Source organism: Vulpes lagopus, chromosome 5 (genome assembly GCF_018345385.1).
Source record: "Vulpes lagopus strain Blue_001 chromosome 5, ASM1834538v1, whole genome shotgun sequence".
NCBI lineage: Eukaryota > Metazoa > Chordata > Mammalia > Carnivora > Canidae > Vulpes > Vulpes lagopus.
The window spans coordinates 1,027,608-1,055,568 of NC_054828.1; the positions used below are offsets into that span (position 1 = coordinate 1,027,608).

Below are 27,961 nucleotides of genomic sequence, written 5' to 3' on the forward strand. Positions count from 1 at the left end.
AGGCTGGAAACGCGGTAGCCCATGGCCTGCCCAGGCCACATGTGGGAAGCCCCCCTCCAGGGTCCCCATAAGGTGGCTGCCCAAGGCCAAGCCAAGCCAGGAGCTGAAAGAGGGATGGGACCCTGTGGGGGGTGGTGGTCAGGGAGGCCCAGCCTCGGGTCGCAGCCCCCCACTCCCACCGGGTCAGGGTTTAGGGGCTGGCAGGCTGTGGCCTGGGGGCCGGGGGTCCTCTGGTGGTGCTCCCTCCCCATCAAGGCCCAGGAGGGGTGGGGGACCCACGAGCCGGCTGTGGCTGGGCTGCCCCTGTCCTGAGTTCCTGCTCCCCTCACCTGGACCATCCCGGAGCCCCGTGGCCATGCAGACAGACCCCGGCTCTGACCCAGGGCTACCCCTGGAAATCCCTGCCTGCCTGGAGGTGGAGCAGGGAGGGGACGCGGGAGCTGACCAGGTGTGGGTGCCTCAAGACTTGCTGCAGCCCTGGCCTCCCCCACATGGGGGAACTGAGGCCCAAGCAGAGGCCATGACTGGGTTCCTCTCAAGGAGGCTCAGGGCTGCAGGGAATGGGTGAGGAGGGGCATGCATGGGTGCCAGCCTCCCAGCTGTCTACGTGTGTGCTGCCACCAAGTGGCGGTGGTGCTCAGCAACCCGACCTCCGCACCAAGGTCTTAGAGCACACGCATTGCCCGCGGCCCGGCAGGCCCGCCCTGGTAACACTGACCCCCAGCCTAGCGGGAAATCCCATGTCCACTCAGGCCACACCTGATGAACCCAGGCCCCAGGATGGGGAGGCCCAAAGGTAGTGGTCAGGTCGCCCCACAGGGCTCACAGCTGAACTGCAGGGAGCCGTTAGGACATCTGTGTGCCCACACGTTCCTCAAGCAGGCGCTGAGGCCCCACTGGGTGCCCCAGAGCCCCAGCCCCTGGAGCTGAGGTCACCGACCCTGCAGCTGAGGACCAAGGGGTCTGCCCTGGACTGAGGGGCTGACAGGGTCCAGAGTCTCAGCTCTAAAGCCCAGCAAATGGGGACCACTGGTCACCCTACCCAGAGCTGATGTCTGCGTGAGGGAGACCGACCACAAGCAGACCAACCACATGCTTTGTATGGGGTGCCCAGTGTCGGCGTGAGGCTGGGGGTGAAGGTTGGGAGGGCAAGAGGGAAGGACGGGCGTGCGTGTGAGCAGACCACAGAGGTGAAGGGTCATGGAGCGGCCTGGTTCCAACGGGGTCTGATGGGTGAGAGGTGGGGCGTGGCAGGCCAGTGGCCCTGGGATGTCCTGGGTACACGGGTACGAGGGAGACGGAACAACATTGGGCCTCCATGACCAGTGGGCCGAGCTCCCCGGGCTGCAGTTGGGGTTTGGACGTGGTCGGGTCTGAGCTGCCTGTTGATGTTCATCCATTGGCCAGGGTTGCCTGCTCGTGACCGTGGGTGCCCACTGGCTCAGGGGTCAGCACAGACACGGATCCCGGCCCGGGGCAGAGGGTCGAGATGGGAATACGGAACAATGAGTAGGGGCGCCCGGTGGCTCAGCAGGTGAGCGCCGCCTGCAGCTTAGGGCATGACCCCGGGGTCCCAGGATGGAGTCCCACGTCCGGCTCCCTGTGTGAAGCCTGCTTCTCCCTCTGCCTGTGTCTCTGCCTCTCTCTCTGTGTCTCAGGAATAAATAAATAACATCTTTTTAAAAAGAGAGAGATGGAGACAGGAATTGTAAAAAGGAACCAAATAGAAAATCTGGAGCTGAAAAGTACAACGTCTGAAATGAAGAATCCACTGGCAGGATCCTACAGCAGATCTGGGCGTGCAGGAGAAAGCGTCAGCAAACTGGAAGATGAGGCCATTGAAATCGCCCAGTTTGAGGAGCAGAAATAAGAAGAATGAGGAAACGTGGAAGAGCTAGAGCGGCCCTTGGGGTGCCTCCAGGGCTGCTGACACACACATCATGGGAGCCCTAGGAGAAGGGAGGGAAGCGGCCATAGATATTTGAATGAATAATAGCCCCAAACTCCCCACAATTGATGCATGACACGAATCTGTATATCCAAGAGTCTCAACAAACTCCAAGCAGGATAGAGATCCACAGTAGGACACGTTACACCCACGTTGCCTGAGGCCAAGGTCAGAGAGAATCTTGTTGCACACCGGAGATCCGCGATAAGATTTTAAGCAGATCTCTCATTAGAAGGACCAGAAGGCAAAATAAATAAATAAATAAAAATAAAAAATAAAAAGGACCAGAAGGCAATGTGATCACGTCCTGAAAGCCCTGAACGATTTAAAAAGAAATCTTGTCAACCCAGATTTCTCTATCCAGTAAAAGTATCTTCCAAAAAACAAATGGGAAAGTAAGACTTTCCCCAATAAATAAGATCTGCGGGAGCTGGTCGCTTGTAGACCTGTTGCAGGAGAAATGCTAGAGTGTGTCCCCCCCGCCCCCCCCCCGGCGGAGAGGAAGGGGCCCAGCCGGTAACTCAAAGCCATGTGAAGGAACACACAGGACGCTGCAAAAGTCACCACGTGGAAAAATGTAACACGCCGGCATCACTGCCATTTGGGGTTGTGACTCCTCTTTTTTTTCCTATATGATTTAAAAAGGCAAATGCACGAAACAATAATTATAAATGTGTCAACGGGCACACAATACATAAGGACGTATCTGTGACAGCGGTGCAGGAGGGATGAAGACACACGGGAGCTGCTGCCTGTTGAGACTTAATTGGTATTCTTCAAACGGGGGTGTTATAATGTTAAGATTTTAATTGTAACTTTCAAGAAAACTGCTGAGAAAATACCGGAAAAAAAATACGCACACAAGGAAGGAAGAAGGGAATCCAATGGTTGCCTTACAGAAATCCGTACCAGGAAAGGCAGGTCATGGAGGACCTAGAGGACGAGCCACCAGAGACACAGAGGCAGATCCTTCCTTTAAGGTAATCTCCTTAATGTCAAGGGACTAAACTCTCCAATTAAAAGGCAGGGGTTGGCAGAGAGCATAAAAAAACATGATCCGTCCACTCCCTGCTGCGTACAAGAGACTCGCTTTGTTTATTTTTTTAAAGATTTTATTTATTTATTCATGAGAGACACAGAGGCAGAGACACAGGCAGAGGGAGAAGCAGGCTCCATGCGGGGAGCCAGACGCGGGACTCGATCCCGGGACCCCGGGATCACGCCCTGGGCCGAAGGCAGGCATTAAACTGCTGAGCCACCCAGGGACCCCCGTAAAAAGAATTTTAAAAGAAATAGAAATGATTACAAGAGCTTAGTATTAGCAATCATATGGCAACAAATAGGGAAACCTTGGTGCAGTGGATGAAATCTCAGAAACACACAAACTACCAACACTGGGTCAAGAAGAAATAGAAAATCTGAATCGACAAAAAGACGAGAGATTGAATCAGTAATGGAAAACGTCCCCGTAAAGAAAAGCCCAGCAGTAGAGGGCTTTGTCGGTGAAGTCTGTCCAACATTTTTAGAAGAATGAACTTCCCAAGCTCTGTCCAGGAATAGAAGGGGAAACACTCCTAACTCGTTAGGGATTCTAAAGCCAGAAAGACACTATAGGGAAACCACAGTTCAATACCTTTGTAAGTATAGATGCTGGAAGCCTCAAAGCACTGGCAAGCGGACTGGAGAGGATTGCGCGGCCACCACGTGGGTGCGAGCATGGCTCCACCTGCAGAAAGCAGGGTTCCACTGCCGCGTTTATGGTGTGAAGGCAAAAACCCCACAGGCCATCTCAGGCGACGCAGGAAAAGCATTTGACAAGATCCAACCCTCTTTTCATGATAAAAACACTCAGTAACCTGGGAACAGACAGGAACTCCCTGGACACGATGGAGGTCATAGGACAAGCTCACATCTCACTCCTCAGTCAGGGATTGAAGTCTTTACCCCCAAGCCTGGGAACAGCATGAGGATGCCCACTTTTAACATGCTACGCGGTACTGCAAGCGCTAGCCCGGGCGAATAAACAAGAAATAGGTACAAAAGTCATTGAAATTGGGGAAGAATTAAATCACCTCTATTTGCGGGGCACCTGGTGGCTCAGCTGTTGAGCACCTGCCTTCAGCTCAGAGCGTGACCCCGAGTCCCGTACTGGGCTCCCCACAGGGAGCCTGCTTCTCCCTCTGCCTGTGTCTCTGCCTCTCTGTCTCATGAATAAATAAAATCTTTTTAAAAAATTGTTAATGTGGAAAGTTTTCTTGTGTATATTTTACCACAATAAAACTTTTCCCCCCAAAGACTTTTTTAAAGTAATCTCTACCCTCAGTGAGGGCCTCCAACTCACAACCCCCGATCCAGACTTGCGCCCTCTACCCACAAACAGCAATTAAACACGTTCTATTTTTTATTTTTAGTATTTACTTATTTATTCACGAGAGACAGAGAGAGAAAGGCAGAGACTCAGGCAGAGGCAGAAGCACGCCCCATGCAGGGAGCCCAATGGGGGATGGATCCCAGGACCCCGGGGTCCCGCCCTGAGCCCAAGGCAGAGGCTCAACCGCTGAGCTACCAGGGGTCCCTTAAGCACATTTAAAAGGACTCGGCAGCGCCTGTGGGATTCAGTTCACTGTGAACCTGCCTACTGATGGGTGCTCTAGGGCACGGACTTCCTCCCATTCGAAGGAAAATTTAAGAGATTTGTTTCTGCAACAGCTAGTTATCACCTGGAGCCAGGCATTTTTTTTTAGATTTATTCATTTATTTATTTGTTTGTTTGTTTGTTTATTTATTTATTTATTTATTTATTCATGATAGATATATATAGAAAGAGAGGCAGAGACACAGGCAGAGGGAGAAGCAGGCTCCACGCTGGGAGCCTGACGTGGGACTCGATCCTGGTCTTCAGGATCATGCTCTGGGCCAAAGGCAGGCACCAAACTGCTGAGCCACCCAGGGATCCCTTGGAGCCGGGCATTTAAGGGAAAACCCCACGACAGGGCAGAGGGTCCATCTTCCCAGCTGTTTACATTTCAGAGCTAGCTCTGAGACTGTTGAGAAGAACATCGCTGGCTTGTAAAGCTGGCCAGAGGCCGGTTTAGCTTTTCACAAAGTTGACACCCACCTCAAAAGGGACAGAAAGAATTTACTGGTTTCCTTAAGGAAATGCTCTAGCAGAAGGGAGAGTGGGGCGTCTTTTTCCATTTTGACATCAAGGAAAATTCAAGCTTAGAATTGTATTTATGTTTACAACACGTGGAGGAAGAGCGGCGGGGGGGGGGGGGGGGGGGCGGAGAGAGTCGGTGCAAAGGCCCGGTGGTGGGCACCAGAGTCATAGGAACCGAGGTGGAGGGAGCAGGGCGGAGGAGGGGCAGAGCAGGCTCGCACTGGGGAGCGGTGGGCTCCCATCCCCTGGCGAGCACTGAGCAGGGATGCGGTAGACGGGTGAGCAGGGAAGGAAGCACAGAGCTGCAGCAATAGCCCAGGGGTGCAGATGGGGCGGGGGGCGGGGCGTGTGCTCAGGGCTGGGGCGGGGCAGGGGCGGGGCAGGGGGCAGGGCAGGGGGCGGGGCGAGTGCTCAGGGCTGGGGCGGGGCATGTTCTCGGGGCAGGGGGCGGGGCGTGTGCCCAGGGCGGTAGGTGAGGCCGCGCTACCTCGTGGTCCCCGCCCACACCCCAAGCCTCGGTCTGGCTTCAGGCTGGTCCGACCCCGGGAGGCAGCGCGCTGGACGGAAGTCGGGGCGGAGGGAGAAGCCGAGGGGCGGAGGGTGCCCCCGGGGGGAGGAGGCTGGGGCTCGGCTGACAGCCCTGCAGGCCCGGGGGAGGGGCCGCCCTGGGAGACCTCGAGCCCCGCTGGGGCGGATGTAGGGGCGGGGGCGGGGGTCCAGGGCTCTCCCCACCCCAGCTCGGCCCTTTGCCCCTGATTGCCGCAGTCTGCGCATCCGCACCCGCTCGCCCCGGGAAGAGCCTCTGGATGGTTCCCACCTGTTACAGAGCTTGGAGCACCTTCCCGTCTGGGTGAACGCGCGTCTCCGTCTCCCTGGGGCGGCTGCAGCCCGCGCTCCGGTGCGGCGACCTCCCCCGAGGGGAGACGAGGGACCGCTTCCCCGGGCGGGGCGGGCTCTGGACCACCCGGCGGTTCTGCTCGTTGATGCGTCCTCGACCACCAACAAGCACCAGTTACTGTGGCTGCAATCAAGGCATTTCCCAGCAATCCTGTTCTTCTCTGTCAAATTGTTTTAGTTAAACTGCTTCCATTGCCCCTACGTACAAATTTTCGAATTTGCTTGTCTATGTCTATAAAAAAAAATCTTGCTGGAATTTTTCCTAATGATGTGTTAAATCCGTAGATCGTGTGGGGGAGAACTGACATCTTTAGTACGTTGAACCTTCAAATTCATGAAGATGGTAAGTATTTATTTAGATCTTTTTTAAAATTTTTTTTATAATTTTTTTATTTATTTATGATAGTCACAGAGAGAGAGAGAGAGAGAGAGAGAGAGAGGCAGAGACACAGGCAGAGGGAGAAGCAGGCTCCATGCACCGGGAGCCCGATGTGGGATTCGATCCCAGGTCTCCAGGATCGTGCCCTGGGCCAAAGGCAAGCGCCAAACCACTGCGCCACCCAGGGATCCCCTATTTATTTAGATCTTATCTGATTTCTTTCAACAGCATTTTGTAGCTTTCAGCGCTGAGAACATTTACATATTTTGCTACATTTACACCTAGACATTTTGGGGAGCTATTATAAATGGCAACGTTCTCAACATTTGGTCTCCAGTTATTCATTGCTTGTATATGAGAAGGCAATTCATTTTTATGTGTTGAGCTTATATCCTGCAATCTTGCTAAACTCATTTCCTGGTTCTATGAGTTTGGTTCTTTTTTTTTTTTTTTTTTTTTTTTTAATAGATTTCCTGGGATTTTCCACATGGATAACCATGTTGTTTGCAGATAAGGACAGTTTTATTCTTCCTCTCCAATCAATATGCCTTTTATTTCCTTTTCTTGCCCTATTGCACTGGCTGGAATTCTAATACTGGTGAATAAGAGTGGTGAGAGAGGGCAACCCAGCCTTAGTCCCAAACTCAAGGGGAAGCATTCAGTCTGTTACATGAGGTATGATGTCAGCTGTGGGATTTTTGTCAATGCCCTTTACTGGGTTAAGGAAGTTTGCCTAATAGAGAAATCTGAACTCACAGTTCTTTTCTTTCAGCGCTGAAAAAGATGTCGTATGACCAATGAGAAATCCAGTTGTTCCGTAGGTAACACATCTTATTCCTCTGGCTGCTTTACGACTTTTTCCTTGTTCTTGGTTTTCAGCAACTTGATTATGAAATGTCTTAGTGTGGATTTCTTTCCCTGTTTTCCCAGGACAGGATGTGCTCTGCTTTTAGGAATTATAAGTTTATGTCTTTCACCAAACGTGAGATGTTTTCAGACATAATGTCCTTAAACATTTTTGAGCCCCACAGCCTTTCTCCTCTCTTTCTGGGACCCCAATGTCATAGGCATTGCCCTGTTCTTGTTGTCCTATGGGTCTCTGGCACTCTGCTCATATTTTAAGGTCTTTTCTCTCTCTGTTGCGCAGATGAATTTCTGTTGCTGAGTTTTCGAGTTCGTTGATTTCCTCTTGTCATCTCCATGCTGGTATTGAATCCATCTTGTGAAGGTTTTTTTCCCCCCTTTCAGTGATTCTATTTTTCAGTTCCAACATCTCCATTTGCTTTTTCCTTCAGTTCCAACATCTCCATTTGCTTTTTCCTTCAGTCTTTCTCTCTGCTCAGTCATTCTATTTTAATATTTGTGTTAAGACTATTTGCAATTTCTGGCATCTGTATAGTAATCATTGCTTTAAAGTCCCTGTCAGATCATTCAGACACTGGGGTTATCACATCACTGGTGTCTATTAGCATTTCCCACATGAGTTGAGATTTTCGTGTTTTTCGTTTACAAGTGATTTTAGTTTCTATCCTGGACATTTTGAGTGTTATGTCATGAGACTCTGGATCTTCCCCCTGCCCCATGGAGAATGTCATTGCCTTGCTCTGGTCTCCTGTGGGCTGTGGTTCCAAAGTAAGTTTAGTATTCAAAGTCATTGCTGTTCTTTTTATTTTTTTTCCAGGATTTTATTTATTTGACAGAGCACAAGCAGGGGGACAGGGGGAGCAGCAGAAGGAAAGGGAGAAGTAGGCTCCCCACTGAGCAGGGAGCCCGATGATGCAGGACTCGATCCCAGGACCCCAGGATCATGACCTGAGCCATGAAGGCAGACGCCTCACCGACTAAGCCCCCCAGGCACCCCAAGTCTTTGCTGTTCTAGTCAGGGCCATACTGTGGTCACTCTGAGACTTGGGTGGTCTACCTACTAGATCAATTCTCCAAATATTTGATATGCTAATGGGGATGACATCCACACGCACTAGATCAGAGGTGAGCCCAGGAGTCTGAAACGTAATCTCCTGGGCTCCTTGCCCTAAGCTTCTTTCTCTCCACTATTTTCCTGGTAGTTTCCAGTTACCTGAGGTTCCCCTTCCTTCACCAGAAACTGTCCACTTCTGCATTTGTGACGCATTTGGGGCCAAATGGCAGGAGGACATAGAGGGGAAAAAGGCTGCTGATGAGCAAGTTCATTAAAGTTCCAGGATCTGAGATCAGTATACAAAAACCAACTGTGTTTCTTTATGTGAGCAATGCGCATTCCAACAATAAAACTGAGAAAACAGTTCCATTCATAACAGCACTGAAAAGAATAAAACAATTCAGAGGATGTTGAGCAAAGGAGTGTAAGACTTCTACACTCAAAACTACACAGCATTTCTAAATGATAGTAAAGAAGATCTAAAGTGGAGAGACATCCAATGTTTATGGACTGGAAAACTCATTAATGTTAGGATGGCCACACTCCCCAACTGATTGATAGTTTGAATGCAATCCCTAGCAAAGTCAGAGTGTTTGAGGGACTTTTTGGGCAGAAATTAGCAATATGATCATATATATATTTGTATGGACATACAGAGGACAGAAGATAGCCAAGCAATCCTGAAAAGGAACAGACTTGGAGAATTTACAGTTTCTGATTTGAAAACCTAACTATAGAGTGACCGCAATAAAGACAGAGTGTTCTCGTGCTAGGATCGACATAGAGATCAATGGGACAGGGCCGAGTCTGGAAATAGACTCAGATCTATTGTCAATTGATTTTTGACAAAGGTGCCAAGGCTCTCGATGGGAAAAAAGGACACTTTTCAGCAAACAGGGCTGTGACGACTGGAAACCCATGTAAAAACCAGCATCTGGACCCCTACCTCACACCATACGCAAAAATTTAACTCAAAATCAACCATAAACCTCAATATAAGAGCTAAAGCTGTAACACTTTTGAAAGGAAACATAAGAAAATCTATGTGACCTTGAGATGGGCAGTGTCTCACGTACAGCTCCAAGGGCAGGGATCTGTGAAAGAAAAAATAGATTTAGAGTTTGATCAATAGTATAGGTTTTGCACTTCAAGGGACAACAGTAAGAAAATGAAAAGTTTGCAGACAGTATGTGACTAGGGGTTTGTACTTAGAACACCTGTGACTCAAATATAAGACAAACATACACATAAGGGGTGCTGGGTGGCTCAGTAGTTGAGCATCTGACTCTTGATTTCTGCTCAGGGCATGACCCTGGGGTCCCGGGATCGAGTCCCACGTCGAGCTCCCAGCATGGAGCCTGCTTCTCCCTCTGCCTGTGTCTCTGCCTCTCTCTCTCTCTCTGTGCCTGTCTTGAATAAATAAATAAAACCTTTAAAAAATAATAAAATCTTTTTTAAAAAGAAAAGATACACTTGAAATTGTCATGTGTATTTTACCACAATTAAAAACAAATATAATTTTTTTAAGGTTTATTTATTTGAGACAGAGGGAGAGAGTGTGCATAAGTGAGTGTGGGGGGAGTGGCAGAGGGAGACAGAGGGTGGATCCCAGGCTGGCTCCCCACTGAGTGAGGAGCCTGATGTGGGGCTGGATCTCACCTGAACTGAAATCAAGAGTCTGACACTTATGTGGCTGAGCCACCCTGGCGCCCCCAAAACACATCACTTGTAAAATAGCAAGAGTAAGACAACCAAATAAAAAATAGGCCCAAAATGTTATGAGACATTCAGCCAAGGAAGGAGGAGGGCAGCTGGGTGCCTTCTAAAGATCTAAAGACCTGGGCAGCCCCGGTGGCGCAGCGGTTTAATGCCGCCTGCAGCCCGGGGCGTGATCCTGGAGACCCCGGATCGGGTCCCACGTCAGGCTCCCTGCGTGGAGCCTGCTTCTCCCTCTGCCTGTGTCTCTGCCTCTCTCTCTCTCTCTCTCTGTGTCTCTATGAATAAATAAATTAAAAAAAAATCTTTAAAGATCTAAAGACCTTCTAAAAGGCCTAATACGATTCAGAAAGATGCTCAGCATCCTTAGTTGTTGGGAAAATCCAAATTGGAAGGACAGGCAGCAGCCCTTCACCACCAGCAGGACGGCTGGAGTCAGAGGGACAGGCGACAGCAGGTGTTGACAAGCTGTGGAGGTGCCAGGACCCCCGCCGGGCTGCAGGGCAGTAGGTGGCAAAGCCACTGCCTCAAGGTCAAGCAGAGGTCGCCACAGCTCCGGAATCGCCGCTCCTGGGCCCCTGGGCTCCTGGGCTCCTGGCCGAGAGCAGTGCCAGCTTGGGCGCCCGCGGGAGCTTGTGCAGGGAGGTTCTGCACCCCAGGACCCGTGACTCCCACACCTGAGAAGAGCCAGGCCCCCGCCAGCCGGGGACAGACGACGGGATCCGCCCGCAAGCCCGATTACCTGGGTGGCCTCTGCTCGGGGCGCCCTAGCCGGGACCGCAGGGCCTGACCTCGCAGGGAGGTGGGTGCAGCAGGTGCACCGCGGGCAGGGCGCCCGCCCCGGAGTCTGCGGAGTCGTGGGCCCGGGGCGGATCCCGCAACTGCTGAAGGTGGGTGGATTCTATGGGATGTAAATGACTCGTCGGTAAAGCTGTTTTAAAAATACTTCTCGGGGTGTTTTTTTTTAGATTTCCATTTAATTCTCTGAGAAATGTTTAAAGTGGCTCAGAGCATTAGTATGTATGAGAAGAATTTTGTTTTTCATCAAAAATAGAGCCAGCTGAGAGCCAGAGGCTGGCCTAGCCCCCCTGCGACCGCCACACCCTCGGGGTGTGCCCACCCTCCCTCTCATGTCATGGAGCCACCGCACCACACACACCCCCATCCCCATACACACACCCACTGATCTCACGTGCCTCACTCACGCCCCCGCGCAGAGGCACACAGCGCAGTGTCTACCCTCCTGTGCACAGAGGCCCTTCCGGGGGCTCCCCGGGGACGTCCCAGACCTTGGCCAACGCCCAAGGCCCACGGGGTGAGGGGTGGGAACGGGGTCAGGGGCTTGCCCTCCTGGTAGGACACTCTGGGCCCAGAAGGTGTGTTTCTTCAGGTGCATGGAGACCTGGACCCCTGCCCCCACCCCACCCCCCCCGACTGTGGCCTGACCCTGTCCCCTGCCTGCTGCTCCGGGGCCACAGCTACTCCGCCCATCAGCTCCTGAGCCGCAGGGAGCAGGGGGGACAGGGGAGGGCGGGGACCACGTGAGATGACAGCAGGGACACAGTATCCCAGAGACTGGGCGGGGTGGGGGCAGTGGACCAAAGTGATGAGTCCTCAGCCGCCCCCAGCCCCGGCTCCCCCCTCAGCCCAGCGCAGGGCAGGGGGCCAGGGCCGCTGTCGCCCTAATCTGCGGGGTCACTGTACTTCCCCTGGTGGCTTCCTGGGGGGTCCTCCCAGGCCTTCGTCCTTCCCTGGGTCCCACCGACTTCCCACCTCCCAAAGCACCTGGACCCACCCAGTGTCAGTCTGGGCAGAGTCCCCCGGCCTGGGTGCTGAGCATGCCCAGCAGACTTGCTGCAGGGTGCCCACAGCTGACGCCCGCCCCCAGCTTCAGCTCAGCACCCTGCGGGTCCCCTCGGCCCTAGGCCACACCTCCTCCCGCCTCCATCCCCCTCTCAGGGAACCCCTGTTACCCCAGGCCACATCCCCCCATGGCCCCCTGACTGTGGGTTCTGCTAGGCCTGGGCTGCCTGGGGGGCCCAGGGACATCCTGATCACCCTGTGGGACCCACCCGCGCTCACAAGCCTGTGGGCCCGGCCCCGCTTCACAGGTGATGGCCCTGCAGCCGTGTGCAGAGCAGTCAGGGGGGCAGGAGGGCAATGGGGGGGTACAGGATGGGGGGATGGGAGGGCTGGGGGGCAGGAGGGTGGGGGGGCAGGAGGGCGGGGGAGATAGGAGGGCAGGGGACAGGAGGGCCGGAGGCAGGAGGGCGAGGGGGTAGGAGAGGGGCAGGAAGGTGGGGGGCAGGAGGGCCTTGGGCTGCAGCCTGGCCCCCCCACATCCCCCCATCCCCTCGCCCATACCGGGGGCTGCTGGGCTGCAGAGGGGAGGGTGAAGCAGCAGTGGCGGCCACAGCACGTGGCGTGGACCAGGCTCCGCAGCCCGAGGTCCCGCCCATGTGCACTCACACTCGCCCACGAGATGCGCCGTCCCGACACACACACAGATCAACACGCTCGCGGCCGCCCACATGCCTACAAGCACACGCATGGAATCGCTCACCATTGGTGTGGCCCGAGGGGCCCTCCTGACCCCTGCTAGACTTGGGGACCCCACAGCAGCGGGGCCTGCTCCTGAGGCCGGCCAGGCCCTGGGTCAGCCAGCCCCTCTGGTCCCTGGCTGCGGGACCCCGCCCCAGCTCTGCCCCAAGCCCTGGGCCTCAGCCCACCCCACGTGGAGCAGGTTGAGGGGGGACTTGGGCCACAGAGCTGGGCTGGGGAAGAGGCCAGGACTCTGTCCCGGAGGGGACTCTGCACTGGCCCTTCTGTTCCTCTGTTGGGAGATGGCCCAGGCTCCTGGCTCGGCCTCAGGGCCTTTGCACCCGCTATTCCTTCTGTCGAAAAGCTGATGGTGACTCCTAAGATCCCCGTCACCCCATCTCTCTGTCACATCCTAAAAGCATCAGGCTGGTTTGTCCGGGTCACTGTCTTTGGCAGCAGTGAGCCCCGGGAACCTGTAATGCCTGGTTCCCTCTGGAGTGAAAAGGGCCCTTTGAGCTCACGTGGGCCGGGCTGGGTGAACAGACCCCAGATGATGGGGGATTCCTAGGATGTGGGGTGTGCGGGGTGGCCACGCTGGGGCCCAAACCCTGACACGGGCATCGCTGGGCTCCTGGTGCCCTGTGTGCCCCCAGCCCCCAAGCTGGTGACGTGGACAAGCGTCCCCGTGCTCCCAGGACCCCACCACCCGGGGCAGCTCCCAGTGTCCAGGGTCCCGGACTCCTGCCTGGCCCAGCCCAGCCCTTCCTGGTCTCGTGGCCCCAGGAGCAAGTGCACCTGCAACCCAGGGAGGCCCCACCACCTACCACCCCTTCTCCCCCGCGGGGCTGGCACCTGGCTCCAACCCTCCCACCCGCCCAGGGGGCCGGTGGGGTGGGCGTCCCACGTTCTCAGGTGAACCTGACGGCCCCCCCGGCAGGCGGGCGGCTCCCTGCCTCTCCCCGTGCAGCCTCCTGGCTGGACAGGTGAGGGCGGCCGGCGGCCAGATCACAGGGAGCTCACCTGGCTGGGTCCCTGGGGCACCCTCCTCCTCTCCCTCCCCGGGTGGGGGGGTCCCTGACTCAGCTTCCTCCTCCTGTGTGGGGCCCAGCCAGGGAAGGGGGGCTGTACGGGGCTGGGGCAGGCCTGAGTGCCAGGAACTCGGGGGACGGTTGTGTAATCAAAGCTCGGGCTCTGGCCAAGGCTGCCCGGGAAGCTGCTGGCCTGGAAGTCATGTGCTGGAGGCTGGGGCCCCCTCGGCCCCCCTGATCTGAGGCCTCGGAGAGGGCACGGGGCCCTTGAGACACCCCGGGCTAGCGACTGCGTGGGGCCCTGCACCCCTCGGCCACAGCCAGTCCTCAGGAGGTGAGTGGGGGCCCTGGGAGCTCCCCCCACCCCTCAGCCCCGAGGGTTGGCGCCCAGCCCAGCTGCCACCCTCCTGGTGCCCCCCCGCCCTGCCCCGGGAGCCCCTGGTGCCCCGGGGAGGGCCACAGGCCTGTCCTGCTCCCCGCCCCCCCCCCCCCAAGAGCTGGCCCAGTGCACTTCCTTCCGCGCTCCCACTGGTGTGGGCCCTGCCAGCCAAGGTCACCCTGGGCCGGGCAGGGGTCCTGGGGTCCTGCCAGGGATCACTTCCCTTTTCTGTGAAGCTCCGGCATCAAAGCCACCCTAAGGTTTCGTTTCAGGGGGCTGCCGCCAGGAATAGAGACTCAAGGCCCCGACAGCTGCAGCCGTTGTCCCCCCACCCCAGTGACCCCGAGGCCTGGCCCCCGACGGCAGCCCGGGGCACCCACCGCCCTCCCAGGGCCCGGCCGTGGGCACCCATCAAAGCCGGGGCTGCTCTGGAAGCGCAGGGGGACCGAACCTGGATGTGGCTCCGGATTCTGGTTCTTTCCACAGTGATTTCTGGATTCCACGCAGCCCCCCGGGAGTCCTGAAGGGTGGACGCCGTGCAGAACTGGACCAAGCAGCTCTAGGGGAGCCCTGAGTGTAAACGGATCCAAGATGAGTGGCCTGGGCGCCCCCCACCCAGCAGAGGCCCGCGGGAGCCAGGGGACCGGGTGGAGCCAGCAGCCGGTCTCAGAGGACAGGCCAGCATTTCAGGGACTGTCCCCTCTGCTCCAGCCAGGCCATCTGCAGGGCCACCGCCCCGGCCTCAGGGGTGGGGACCCCTGGCAGCTAGGAGTGGGACAGGGGGACAGCAGGACAATGGGACAGTGGCAGCCAGGGGCAGGGAGTCAGAGGCTGGCCCAAGGCGGGTCGCCCAGGTCCCAGGTCCCAGGTCGCACCTGCCCTGGTGCTTGCACAGCCCTCTGACCCTGGGCACCGAGGGGCCTGCAGGCGCCCTGCAGGTGGCCGTCCAGGGTGGGGGTGCCCGGGCCACAAGCAGGGGGCCCAGGGCTCAGGCGGCAGGTTAGGACGGGGAGGCCCTCATAGCCAGAGCCCTGGGACTCTGAAATCTCACCCTGGGGGGAACCCCACGGGGGCCGCATCCTCGGCACTTCCGGTGGCCTGTGCCCTGCACCCAGCCTAGGCCCCTGCCCCAGGCCCCCCAGGGGTCCCCAGCCAGGCTCACGGCCGCTCGTTTCCATGTGCGGGCTTGATGGGGGGGCCCCTCTCAGGCCTGTTTCCCAAGCACAGACCTGCCCTGCATGGGGGAAGGGGGCCATGGGGGTGGCCCGATTGTACGGTCACTTGGGAAGTGGGGTAGCCAAGCTGCCTCCCTCTGCCCCTTCCTGTGGGGGGCTCCACAGGGCCCCCACCTGGGCCTGACCTCAGCCCCCTCTGGCCTCAGCTGCCCTGCTGCCCCCACACCCCTGGGCGCCCCCAGCCGCATCCTGTCCTGCTCCCCATCACCCCCAGCAGATCTGGGGCCTCCAACACCCCGGGGCTGCCCCCCAGGCTGCCCACCCACCGGTACCCTGTGCAGTGACTCTGGGACCAGCCCTTCCCGAGCTCTGAATGTGACACACTGTTCTCCAGGGCCCTGCTCGAGGCTGCGACGCGCGGGCCCGGGGTGGGGGGACGGGGTAGCCACGGCTCTGCATTTGCGGTGGGGGACGAGGCACAGAGGACAGTGTCCCCAGGTGGGTAGCACCGGATCAGTGCCGCTCTGCAGGGCAAGCCTCTCCCACACACGCACACTGACCGGTGCCCCCCTCCGCGCCCCCCCGGGGCGTCCTCCCTGCATGAGGCCTCCCGGGCACCAGCAGCCCCTGCTTGTGACCAGCCCTCCCCAGGGCCTCCCCCTGAGGGGTCAGTGCCTAGTGCCTGAGTAGAGGCGCATGGCACTCCCCCCGCTTGGCTTGGGGTCCCCCACACTCTCGAGCTCCATGGGTGACGGCTGGGGGCTGGGGGCTGGGTGCACACACCAGAACGGGCATGTGGGCAGAGGAGGTGGTGCCCACGCCCAGCCCACCATCCTCAGCTGGAGAGTGACATGTGAGTCACCGTCACCAGAGTGCAGACCCGGAGGCTGCAGATCCTCAACTGTCCTCGAGTGTCCCCCAAGGCTGCCTGGTGCGGGTCCTAGCAGGGGGCATGGGAGGGGCCAGAGCAGGGGGGTGGGGGGCAGGGCGGTAGGAGGTGGGCTGTGTCCCTAAATGCCCCATCCACCCCCCTCATCTGCCCAAGTAGAGGGGGCTGCTCCGGGGGTCTCTGGGCCCTAAGGATTTCTCAGGAAAAGCTTGCCAGGCCCCCCACAGGCGGGGGACATCCCCGACTCCCCACAGACTGAGCCCAGCCCCCCTCAGCCCCCCGCCCCCCCCCACCCCCTCCCACCTCTGCTGGTTCCAGGTCTCAGGTTCCGAGCTCCCAGGGCAGTCAGCGCCACGGCGGTGGGCGAGGGTGAGCCCGTGGGGACGGGACACCTGGGGGCACGGGGAACCCCGGCTGCAGGTGGCTGACCATCCTCTGGGCCTGTGTGTCTGCTGCGGCCACGCCTGGACCTGGCCGTGGCTCCCACCCACCACCTTGCCCTCCGGCTCTCAGGCCAAGGCCCAAGCAGCCGGCACTGCCCCCCACCTGACTCCACTGGCCCCTGCTCTCTGCCAGGAGGGTCTTCTCACTCCCTCCACCTGGCAAACTTCTACTCACTCTTCAGAACCCCTCCCAGCCACCTACGGGGCAGCATGGACCACCCCCCACTTCTTCCTGAGTGGCCTGAGCGAAGGCCCCTTCCTCCTCCGCCTCTGACTGAGCATCCCTGGAACAGAAGCCAGAGGTCCCCCTTGGGGCCACCCCCAGATGCGGCCCCCACACTAGGGGTGGCAAGGCGGGCAAGCATACAGGCCGGCGCTCTGTCAGGGAAGGGCCCCTCCCCCAAACTTTTCACCCCACCACCTTGCCCAATAAACACAGCGACTGTTATATACAAAACAATTTATTGAAATACCTGTATAAAAAATATGATCTCGAGACATCACTTTTGAACTGAAGGAAACCCCATCCCCGATGCCTACGCACACCAGGATCACAGAAACACGGCTGCTACAATAAATTAAAGGCTTGAGACTCTGCCCCCCACCCCCCGCCTCCAGAGCCAACAAGCAGACTGTACAAGGTCAATAATTTAAAACCCGCCCCCACCCCGCCCCTGAGGTGCAGAGCCCAGGTGGCGGTCACCCTCACCCCTTAAATTAGCCACTGTACAAGTCCATCTTCCGACAGACACAGGTAGGATCAGGACCTGGGGTACACACAGCCGCGCCCCCCACTCCAGGCGGAGGGCAGGGGCGCCAGGAGAAAACCTCCATGAATAAATTAAACAATAAATAGCCCTCCTCAGGGTCAGACCATAAATAGAGGGGCGCCGGCACACACCCTGCCAGCCCCCAACGTTGCATTGCTTGTGCACGGACTTGCCCGGACAAACACCAGGGAAACGCAGGAGGGGGGCACGCTGGTGGTGTCCCGGAGAGATGAGGCCACAGGACGTGCTCCTGGTCCCTCGACGGGCTGTCCCAGGGTGGCGCACCGCCTGCACCCGCCCAGCTGGGCCTCCCTTGGACCGGAGCGTCTTTGGACAGACAGAGCTTGAGAACACTAAGTCCCGCAACAGCAGCGTTCGGAAAGGCACTCAAAGCAGAGGAAGCAGCCCGGTGCCCGAGGCAGAGATCACCGGGAGCCAGAGGTCACTGCTTCCGCAAGAAGCGGCCGCAGCTGAGGCGGGTCGGTCCCTCCGGCTTCCGGGAGCCAGGCCCGGGCGCCTCCTCACAAGCTCTCGCTGCTGGAGGTGGTGCTGGCCCCGTCGTCCACGTCCAGGGCGCAGAGGCGCAGGTCACAGCTCTCGGCGGGGGCCCCCTCGGCGCCCAGCATCCAGGGGTGTGCCGAGATCTGGTCGAGCGAGGGCCGCTCTGAGGGCCGCAGCGACAGACACCACTGGATGAGCTGCTGGCACTCTGGGGAGCGCAGGCCGCAGGGTCAGGACGGGCCGGCCAGGCCCCCAGCCCCCACCCCCACCCCGTGCCCCCACGGCCGCCCCGCACCCAGCGCGCACCTGGGGAGACTCTCCTCCGGAAGAAGAGGCGGCCCCGGAGAATCTCCTCGTCCTGCTCGAAGGGAATGTCCCCACACACCATGTCGTAGAGCAGCACGCCCAGGGACCACACGGTGGCCGAGCGCCCGTGGTAGCGGTGGTAGCGGATCCACTCCGGGGGGCTGTACACCCGGGTCCCTGGGGGACACACGGGCGTCAGGGCGTCCGACCGGGGCCGGCGCCCCCACCGCACCGGCGCCCTAACCAGTGACTAGGCGGCAGGGGCCGGGGCCGGGCCGGCCTCCAAATCCTGCTCGTCATCACCCTGGAAAAACCGGGCGGGCGCGGCCTCCCCAGCTGGCCCAGCGCGGCCCGGGGAGGGGGGAGGGGGGAGGGGGGAGGGAGGAGGGGGGAGGGAGGAGGGAGGGCGAGTCACATGAGCGCGGGCTCGGGTTTCACAACAAACAGATGTCAGCGGAGGCCGGAGGCGCCGGGAGGCGGCGGGGGGAGCGGCGGGGGGAGCGGCGGGGGGCGGGGAGCACCGGCTTCCCCGCGCTCCGCAATGCGGGGATTTCTGCGGCGCCGCCCCCGCTCGGCACGCACGCAGCGCCCGCCCCGCGCAGGGGAGGCCCGGGCACTCCCCGCGCACCCCCGCGCCGCCGGCGGGGGCAGCCTCGAGCCGGGACCGCGCCCCCCGCGCCCCCCCTCCCCGCGCGGCAGCCAACAGTCACCGCGGGGCCGCCGGCCGGCGCTCACCGTCGAAGTCCGTGTACACCGTGTCCTTGAGCAGCGCGCCCGAGCCGAAGTCGATGAGCTTCAGCTCCCCGGAGCGCAGGTCCACCAGCAGGTTCTCGTCCTTGATGTCGCGGTGCACCACCCCGCAGCCGTGGCAGTGGCGCACGGCCGCCAGCACCTGCGCGAAGAAGCGGCGCGCCAGCGGCTCGTCCAGGGCGCCGCGCTCCGTGATGAAGTCGAACAGGTCCTGGGCCGGCTCGGGCCGCTCGAGCACCAGCAGGAAGCCGTCGGGCCGCTCGAACCAGTCCAGCAGGCGGATGACGCCGCGCGCGCCGCCCGCCGCGCCCACCTTGCGCAGCAGCACCACCTCGAGGGGCACGGCCGCGCCGCCCTGGGGGGGACACGGCGGTCAGCGCGCCCCCCGCCCGGCCCGCCCGCCCGCCCCCGCGGCGCCCGCACTCACGATGCTGCCCCACTCTGTCACCCGCTCCTTCACCACGTGCTTCACCGCCACCTGCGAGGGGAGGGGCGCGGACGGTCAGCGCGGCCGACACGCCGCGGCGCGCGGCGGCCGACCAGCCCGGGTCCGCCCGGCGGCCCGACTCACCGGGAGCCCGTCGGCGATGCGAGTTCCCGCGTACACGGTGCCGAAGCCGCCGCTGCCCAGCACGGCGCCCACCTGGTACAGCTTCTCGAAGCTCTCCTTGTCCGCCTTGCCTGCGGGAACGGCGCGGGCGGGGTTGCTGCGGCCCGGGCCCCGCGCCCCCGGGTCCCCCGCGCCCCCGCGTCCCCGGCCCCGCAGCCCCCGGCCCCCGCGTCCCCGGGTCCCCCGCGCCCCCGCCCCCGCCCCCGCCTACCCGGCTGCAGGATCTTCACCGGCAGGTGGTCCACGCCGCCCGGCCCGCACAGGTGCGCCAGGGAGCCGAACTTGGAGAGCAGCATCGCGGGCGGCGGCGGGGCGCGGGCCCGCGGCCCCCGGGCTGTCCGCCGCCTCTCACCCGGCCCGGCTCCCCGCGCGGCCCACACGCGGGACGGCGGCCTCCCGAGCCGCGGAGCGGGGCGGCCGCAGGGCCAGGCGGGAGCGCCGAGAGCCGCTCGGGAGAGGCCGTCCGCGCGGCACAGGGCCCCGGGCCGACCGCGCGTGGACCGCGTGCGCGCGCAGCACCCCGCCGCTCACACGCCCCGCCGCCTCGCCCCGGGCTTTTGGGCCGCGGCGGCCGGATCCCTCCGCGGGGGCGGGGCGAGCGGGACCCCGCCCCCTTCCGCCCGGGCCGCGCCGCGGGGCCGCCCCCGGGGACGCGCGCGGGGCTCCGAGGCGGCGGGGCGGCGGGGCCGGGCGCGGCCACCCCGGGTCGGCGGGGGTCGGGGCCCGGGGCGCGGGGCGGGCCGCCCGGGACTAGCTCGCTGTGAGCGAGCCGCGGAGGTGCACGGCGTGGCGTGGCGGCTCACGTCACCCCTCCCCCGCGCGCGCGCACGAACTCACCGCGCACGCGCGGCCCCTGCGCGGGCGGTGGCCGAGGCGCGTGGGGCGGGGCCGCGGGAGCCAATGGAAGCCGGGGCTTCCAAAGGGCCCCGAAGCCCCAGCCAATGGCGGCGCGGGGGCGGGGCGAGGCCTCTGCAGGCCCCGCCCCAGGCCGTGCCGGGAAGGTCACTCGCGGCACGCGCGCCCACCGCCTCTGCCGTGGCCCGGGTCCCGAGCAGGGTCGCCCCCGCGCGTCCCGGGCCAGCGAGCGCTCCCCGGCCGTCCGCGCACCCCGGCGCGCCGCTGGCCCAGCGAGGGGGGCGCTGCCCACGCCCCCGCGGGGATCCCGTCCGGCCCTGCGCCCCGGCGGGAGCTCGCACCCCTGAGCCGCCGTCTGACCCGGCCTTGATCTCGAGGTCCCTCCCCTATCGCGCCCCCCCTCCCGGGTCCCTCTGCTCTGCGTCCCGCACCTGGACCGCCTGGACCGCCTGGACCGCCTGGACCGCCTGGACCACCGCCTGCCGCTCCCCGGGCCCCCCGCCGACCACCGTCACGGGGGCTGCATCTGAGCGCGCGGCCCGGCCCCCCGAGCAGCCCAGGTCCACACGGAACAGGCGGCTGACCTCTGCCCAAGGTCACCGCCCGAGAGTGAGCCGCTGCCGCCAGCGACGGTAGATGCTGGAGCCCTCCACACCCGTGGCCCCTTAATCGACCCACAGGGATCCGGGTAGCCCGGAGGCCGGGGCTAGCATCACATCGTCTGGGCTTCGTGTGGCCTGTGGGCCGGGCTGGGGTCACCCGGGTCACCTCCAGGTGTGTCTCCCGCAGGCACACCCACCTGCCTGACGGACCTAGGGCCTGCTGGCTCCCCGCAAACCCCGGCTGTCCTTCCCACCGCTATGACTGTCCCCCCGGCAGAACCTGGACCCTCCCGAGGCCCAGCCCCCGGCTTCCCAGCTTCCAGGAGCTCTACCTGCCGCTCTCCTGAGCACGGGTGTGGGGGCGGGCGTGGGGGGGGGGGTCAGACCCAAGGTAGGAGACAGGAGCCCCCCTTCGCCAAATCTACCCAGCACCTGCCAGGGAGGAGGGGCCATTGTGCACTTGCAGGGCTTCCCGAGGGCCAGCAGAGGGTTCCAGAGCCTGCCCCTGGAGAGGGATGCCCTCGGGTCTGGCTGTGATGGGAACGATGGAGGGTGCTCCGGGTCTAGGTGAGGACCATGGCGACTTGTGGTTGAGGCAGGCCTGACTCAGTGGCTGCCCCGGGGCCCCCAGCACATCATGCGCACCTCCGGGCCAGTCCTCCTCATGTGCCCTGGCCTGTGCACCCAGTGGGATGCGCCTTGGAAGCCAGCACCCTGTTCCCGAGTCTCCCCAGACTCAGAGCAGCAGCCACTCACACTTCAGAAAGAGGCGGCCTGTGTCCTGTCGACAGCCCCTCAGGCTCTGACACCCACGGGCAGGTGTGGCCCAGGCCAGCCTCTCCAGGAGCAGCGGAGCTGGGGACGCTCCTGCCCCCGGCCGCCAGCCATGGGCTCAGCTGGGGTTAAGCCAGGGTCCTAGGAGGACCTGCTGGGTCCTTGTCCTGCTGCCCGCTGATCCCGTCCCCTGGCCTCCCATCACCCTTCCAAGGGTCTGGGGCTTGGGCCGCTGTGCTGTGGACACCCGCGTGGCCCCGGGCTGCCATGCTGAGGGAGGCAGCCTGGCACTGAGCCAGGTGCCTGTGAGTGGCTGTCCTCCCCAGGCAGCTGTTTCCTGAGGTGGACAGCAGAGCAGACACTGGGAGAGGCTCCCCGCCCGCCCCCAGCCCTGGAAACAGCTGGCCCCATAGGTCACCCTGTCCTGCTCACAGGAGGGGCTGCACTGTTGCCAAGGCGACGGGAGCCGGGCTGGTCTCCGGGACAACGAAGGAAGAGGGGGGTGGACAGAGATGGCCTGGGTCGTCATACGCACACGTCTGTGTCTCATCCACACATGCACGCCTCACAGACACGCTCGTGCCTGCACACCACACGTGCACATGCTCCCTCGCGGAGCTGGCGGCAGTGCTGTCCCCGCGCCTCCTGGCTTCCTGGGGCTCAGCCTGCCCTGCCCAGGCCCCCTCCGTCCTGCCCTGGCCAGGCTGGTCCCTTGTCCCCACACCGCCACCAAGGCCTGTGGTCCTGTCCCGCCCGCCCAGCCCCCCCACCCCAGCACCCTCCCCGCTCGCGAGCTCCGCCAGGCCAGTCTTCCCCGCCGCTGCCACCCCATCCCCGGGGCTGCCCGGCCGCCAGGTGAGCCCCAGGACGCGGCCCAGTCACAGCGGCACCCCTCAGCCCCCCGCGGGAACCCCTGGCCTCCCTGGGTCTGGCCCCGCAGCCCGGCACCTGGCCCGCGGTCCCCCAGAGGCCCTGTGGGGCGCCCGCCCCTCCCGCAGCCCACGCACTGCAGCCTGGCGGCGGCCTCCCCTACAACCTCCCCTGCGGCCTCCCCGTGCCTCACCTCGGTGTGGCCTCTCACCTGCTGGGGAGCCGAGCCAACAGGACCGCGCCAGGGTCTTGCAACATTTCCCAAAGGCGGCCGAGGGCAGGGTCGGGCTGGGGTGTGGCGAAGTTGGGGAACCCGCGGCAGCGTGAACCCTGGCCTCCCCTCCAGGAGACCCCGGCAGCTTGTGCCCGAGCGCTGCCGTTCTGCCGACACCCTCACCCGCCGGCCCCCCGGGGCCTGGCAATGGCCAGCCGCACCCCTGGCCCAGGAGACCCTGAAGGCCAAAGCAGCCCCAGAGCCCCCGCCTGACCCAGGGCTGCAGGTGCCCAGGAGGGCCGGCCGCGCGCAGCTGGGCCCGACACCCCAAAGCCGGCCGCGGCGGTGCTGGTGGCTGTCCCCACGTTGGCATCGGCCTGGGTTCCTGGAGTCCTCTCCTCACGGAGCCGGCCGGGCCCGGGCTGGGGGTCAGGCGGCCCCCCGGGGTGGGCACCACTCGCTGCTCGGCAGGGCCTCACACCCGTGGCCTTCCTGCCCCGCCCCGAGCTGTGCCCCGGGTGCCCTGCCCTGCCCTCCCTCGGGACCACCCTCTGACCCAGCCCCCACCCACCACTCAGGCCAAGTGCCCACTGGGCCATAGCCATGCTGGAACCATGGGCCCCTCGCGGCCCCTCCTGCCTGGAGCTCCCCGTCCATGGGGACTCTGATCACCGCGCGTGGGCCCAGGAGGATCCGCTGACACACGTGCAGATGTTTGGCACGTAGTAGGCCTCTGACACCTGTGGTTGCGGGCATCTGGCTGTTGACCTGGGTGCAAGCCCTGGACTTCCTCGAGGGAGGCCAGGGTTCCCCCAAGACCAGGAGGCCTGGGGCAGCACCCGGTGCACCCTCAAGGCCAAGGAGCCCGGCACTGGGCTTCCAGGGCTGATCGAGAGCAGAGGGAGGGTGTGGGGGCTCTCGGCACAGCTGCGGGGGTGTAGGCCGGGGGGCAGGAGCTCGCTCTGCAGGGTCGGGCTGCGTCCTGAGTCTGGGTGGGGTATCAGGGACCTTGGAAGCCCAGGAAGCCCAGGCTACGGCGGTGATGCCAGGGGCTTGGGACGGTGCCGGGGCTGTGGCGCAGGCCGCAGAGCGCCCTTGGCAAGGGGGGCACGGCCTCTACGAACGGATCCCCGGTTGTCAGAGCCAGGACCCGAGGGCCCAGGCCCGGCAGACACAGCCCAGCCCTAGAGATGCACGTGCTGCACGATCACGCACCCCCACCTCAGTGCCTGGACGGGCATGGCTCGCCCACCACCTCCTGGAGGCAGCAGGCTGGGGTGGCCCAGGGGTCCTCAGGGTGAGGATGTACCCACGGGGCAACTGGCCCAGCCCTGCAGACTCCAGCATCTGTGTCAAGGCATGAACTCGCCCCAAGAACAGGTCGGGGTTGGGGATGGGCAGGCAGCAAGGGGATGATTTCCGGTCAGGCTCGATCCGGGCCTCCCTGCGGCCCCAGGCAGCACCCGCGCGGCTGGAGCTGCTGAGGCTGGTGCCCTAGGCCTGTGCGTCTGGCTCAGAGAGAGTCGACGGGGCGAGCCCCCAGGCCTGGGCACTGGTTCCGGGAGTCCCAGTGCAGCGTGGCCTGAAGTTCTGCTCACGGATGAAGCACGAGGCGTGCTCAGGCCCAGGACGGCGTGGTGCTCAGCACCTGGGGACACGGGTCGGCACACGAGGCTCCCGGACCCACGACCCACAGTCCCGGCGGCGCCCTCCTGGGGGGCAGGGGCAGATCGTGGTGGCCCCAGGCGGGGAAGGGAGCGGGGCAGGGCAGGGTGAGCCCTAGACTACCCGCAGCCTGGGCTGCCCTCCAGACTCTCCTCACGGGGCTCTTGCCAGAAGGACCCGGGTCTGGCTCCGGCGAGCGTTCCCCAGGCCTGGTTGGGTGCTGAGGGCCCCTGGGCACCTGGATCCCAAGACGTGGCAGGGCCAGGGCGAGGAGGCCCCTGGCCCCCGGGCCAGGAAGGGTGCCCGCTGGGGATGTGGGTGTTCAGGAGCTGCTGGCCCAGCCTGGGGGGGCAGTCTGGTGACCCTGAGCACCACCCAGGGCTTGAGGACTTTCCTATGTTGTCATTGTTCTGGGGGTCAGGGGAACGGAGGAAGCTGAAGGAAGGGCGGCTGGGGCTGCTAGGGCTCTGGGCTGCCCCCTAAGGCCGGGGGCCACTGAGGCTCGCCGAGGGGCCCTGCCCTGAGGTGACAGCGGGCCTGGACAGAGCATCGGGACGAAAGCGGGGGCTGGGCCGGCCTCTCCCTGGGGCTCCCTCCCCGTTCCCAGAGGCCCCAGTGGGAGGACAGGCGCTGAAGGTGCCGAAGCTGAGTGGGCCCTGGCCTGGAGGTGACCCCAGCCCTGGCCCCTGCTCAGTCCTGCCGCCCCCGAGGGGGACCGTGTGACCCCGAGGGCTTCCCAGGGCTGGCGCAGTGCCGTGCGTACCCCGAGGCCCAGGCCGGCCGGGAGGAGGCCCCAGGGCCCCCCAGCAGCCTGCGTTGGGGCTCAGGCTGTAGCAGCGAGCCCTGGGGACAGCTGAGCGCTGGGGTTTGTGAGCTCCCAGCCCACTGGCCCGTGTGCGCTGGGCAGGTCGCGTCCACATGTACAAGGTGGGCACTCCGTGGGTCCTGCCACCGCGGCCCCGGCGCCCCCGTCCCTCTCCATCTCCCCTGGAGGCAGCCTGCTCTGTACCTGAGTGCGGCCGGCCAAGCGCTTAGAATGGGACTCTGCATCCCGCTGGGGAGCCCGAGGCCCAGGAGGGGCCACCCCACCCACACCTCACAGCGGGGCACCTGCGTCGCAGTGGGGGGCAGAGCTCACGGACCCCTGTGTGGACCCTCCGCCACGGCAGGTGCTACATCCCACGCCGGAGCCAGAGCCAGGTCCTGTCGGGAGGTGGGGGCCGTGTGCCCTATGGTGACGGGGGGGTGGGGGGGGGGGGGGGGTGGGGGGGTGGGGGGAGGCCAGGCGGGCCTGGAGACACACGGCCAGCAGAGGGGGCAGGGTCTTGGGGGAGTGACGGGGGTCCTACTGGGGGTGACTAGGCGTCCTGTGGGGGGTGACCAGGGGTCCTGCAGGGGGTGACTGGTGTCCTGCGGGGGTGACCAGGAGTCCCGCGGGGGGGCGACTGGGGGTCCTACTGGGGGTGACTGGGGGTCCTACAGGAGGGTGATGGGGGATCCTGCGGGGGGTAACCAGGGGTCCTACGGGGGGGTGGCCGGGGGTCCTACAGGGGGTGACCGGGGTCCTGAGGGGGGAGCAGGGGACCGCGTGGGCCAAGCGGGGCGGGGCACCTGACAGGGAAGGAAGTGGGGGCTGGGGGCAGCTGGAAGGGCGCTGCTGAGCCCGCGCTCCGCTCCGGGCTCCCAGTCGGGCCTTCCTGGGCTGACGCAGGCTGGGGGGTGGGGGCACAGCTACTGAGTCACCGCAGAGTAATGGAAAGACTTCTGTTAACCTCTGGCGAAGCTTCCCTCCGCCCCAAATTCCCCAGGCCGCCAGCCCCCCTTCCTGCTTCCTGGAGCGGGAGGAGAGCTGGCACCCGGTGCTGGGGGACAGCGGGGCCCACAGGTCACACAGGTCACCCGCTGTCATCTCAGCCCTGGGTCCTGGCCCCACAGCGGTCCCCATGCCGGCCCTTCCGCCTCGTCCTGGGGGCCCCAGGAGCTTCCCGGTCGAACAGGTCTTCCCATCTGAGAAATGGGTCCTTTTCAGCACTGCTGGTGGGGACCCTGAGGGCGGGAAGCCCCCGGAGCCCAACCCCACACCAGCCGCTCCTCAACTGCTCCCTCCAGCTTCCAGGCCCCAGGCATGCCCCACGCTGCCCCCTGCCAGGCACCCCGCATCCCTGCCCCGCCCGGCTGTGCGTGCCTGGGGTGGCTTCCCCGCAGCAGGGGAGCCACTGACTTGTGGTTTCTGGGACGCCGGGATGGGGTTTCGACCCGGCCCTACAGTCCCTCCCAGGCCGGTGAGTCAGCTGCTCAGGGACCCATGGCTGAGGCCACCCCTGGGCCGCGGGAGAACCGGGCTCACTGGGGTCTCCATGCGGACCCCTGGGCCCCCAGCTCCAGGCTTTGCCACTGCCCTCTGCTGCCCTCTGGGGCCCCCTGCACCCCCCCCCCCCCACAAAGCCTCCGGAGCCTCTAAACCCACCGTTCTCCTGCTCACACTCCCTTAGGAGCTCCCTCCCGCCTGTGCAGAAGCAGAGCCCCTGGGCCTCGGTCCTCTGAGGTGCTAGATGGGTCTTCAGGGAGCCCTGCTCCCTCCATGGGGCTGCCAGGGCAAGGTGCAGCGGGGTGGGTGGCTGGGGGCACCCTGCAGCCCCCTGACCTTTTGTCTGCACCACTCCTCTGGGCACCCCAGCCCCTCTCCAACCGCTCCTGACCCCAAGGCGCTGAGACACGCCACACCCCATGCTACCTCTCAGGTTCACCCCTGCCTTGGTCTCTTCTGAAGGCCCAGGGCCTCTCACCGGGTCAGGGCTAGGCAGGCGATGGGGCGCGTGCCAGGCTGAGGCGGGCTTGGAAACCATGCAGGAACTAGCCCAGGCCCAGGGCATCGCTCTGGGCCCTGGATCCCGGCTCCTGGCGTCCCTCCTCGTGCCCAGTCCTGGGTGTTGGCGAGCAGGGCTAGCACAGGGAGGGGGGCAGGCAGCCAGGCCAACCCCCGCTCAGGACCGGCCCACCACCCTGCCTCCACATGGGACTCTGGGGGCAGACGCCAGGCCTGCAGGCCCCCTCTTGGTCCTCACCTACATGTTGGGGAGCTGAGGCTTGGGAATGCAAGTGGCCGGCCAGCCCCGTTGCCAGCTTGGGGGCAGTGGTGCCAGCTTGCAGGCCAGACGGCCCAGGTGGAGGTCCTGGGGCGGGGTGCAGCCAAGAGCCCATGCCAGCCGCTGTCAGGATGGAGGACGGGGTGTCTCCCGCGGGTCAAGGAGGCGGGAGAGGAGGTCGGGGCCAAGGCACCGGCCGGGCCTAGAGGAGCTGTCCTGGGGGAGGCGAGGCCTGCTGGGAGCTGTGGGGGGCTGGGCCGAGCCTGGTCAAGGAGGCCGCTGGAGGGTCCGCCCTCCTGTGTCTCACCTGCCAGGACCCCAGGACTGCGCTCCTGAGTGGGGAGCCTCTCAGCGGGGGGTGGGGCTGAGGGCCAGCGTCTAGACGGCCCGGCCTCCACAGCCCTAGGAGGGCTGGACCCAGGCCTCCCATCCGAACCATGCACGGGGACCTGTGTTCTCTGGAGGGCATGGGCGGGTGGGAGGCG

The 27,961-nt window shown here is 63.2% G+C and overlaps 1 protein-coding gene across 1 annotated transcript; it reads right to left on the bottom strand.

Annotated features, from left to right (window-relative positions):
- Positions 1–16,918: 16,918 nt before the first annotated feature.
- Positions 16,919–19,944, bottom strand: PIM3 (Pim-3 proto-oncogene, serine/threonine kinase). Its single transcript, XM_041756861.1, has 6 exons — positions 19,622–19,944; positions 19,372–19,481; positions 19,228–19,278; positions 18,786–19,155; positions 18,051–18,227; positions 16,919–17,952 (listed from the first exon to the last, which is right to left on the bottom strand). Exons 1-6 carry the CDS (start codon positions 19,704–19,706, stop codon positions 17,765–17,767), a joined length of 981 nt encoding a protein of 326 aa, XP_041612795.1. The 5' UTR covers positions 19,707–19,944; the 3' UTR covers positions 16,919–17,764.
- Between the last annotated feature and the right edge of the window lie 8,017 nt (positions 19,945–27,961).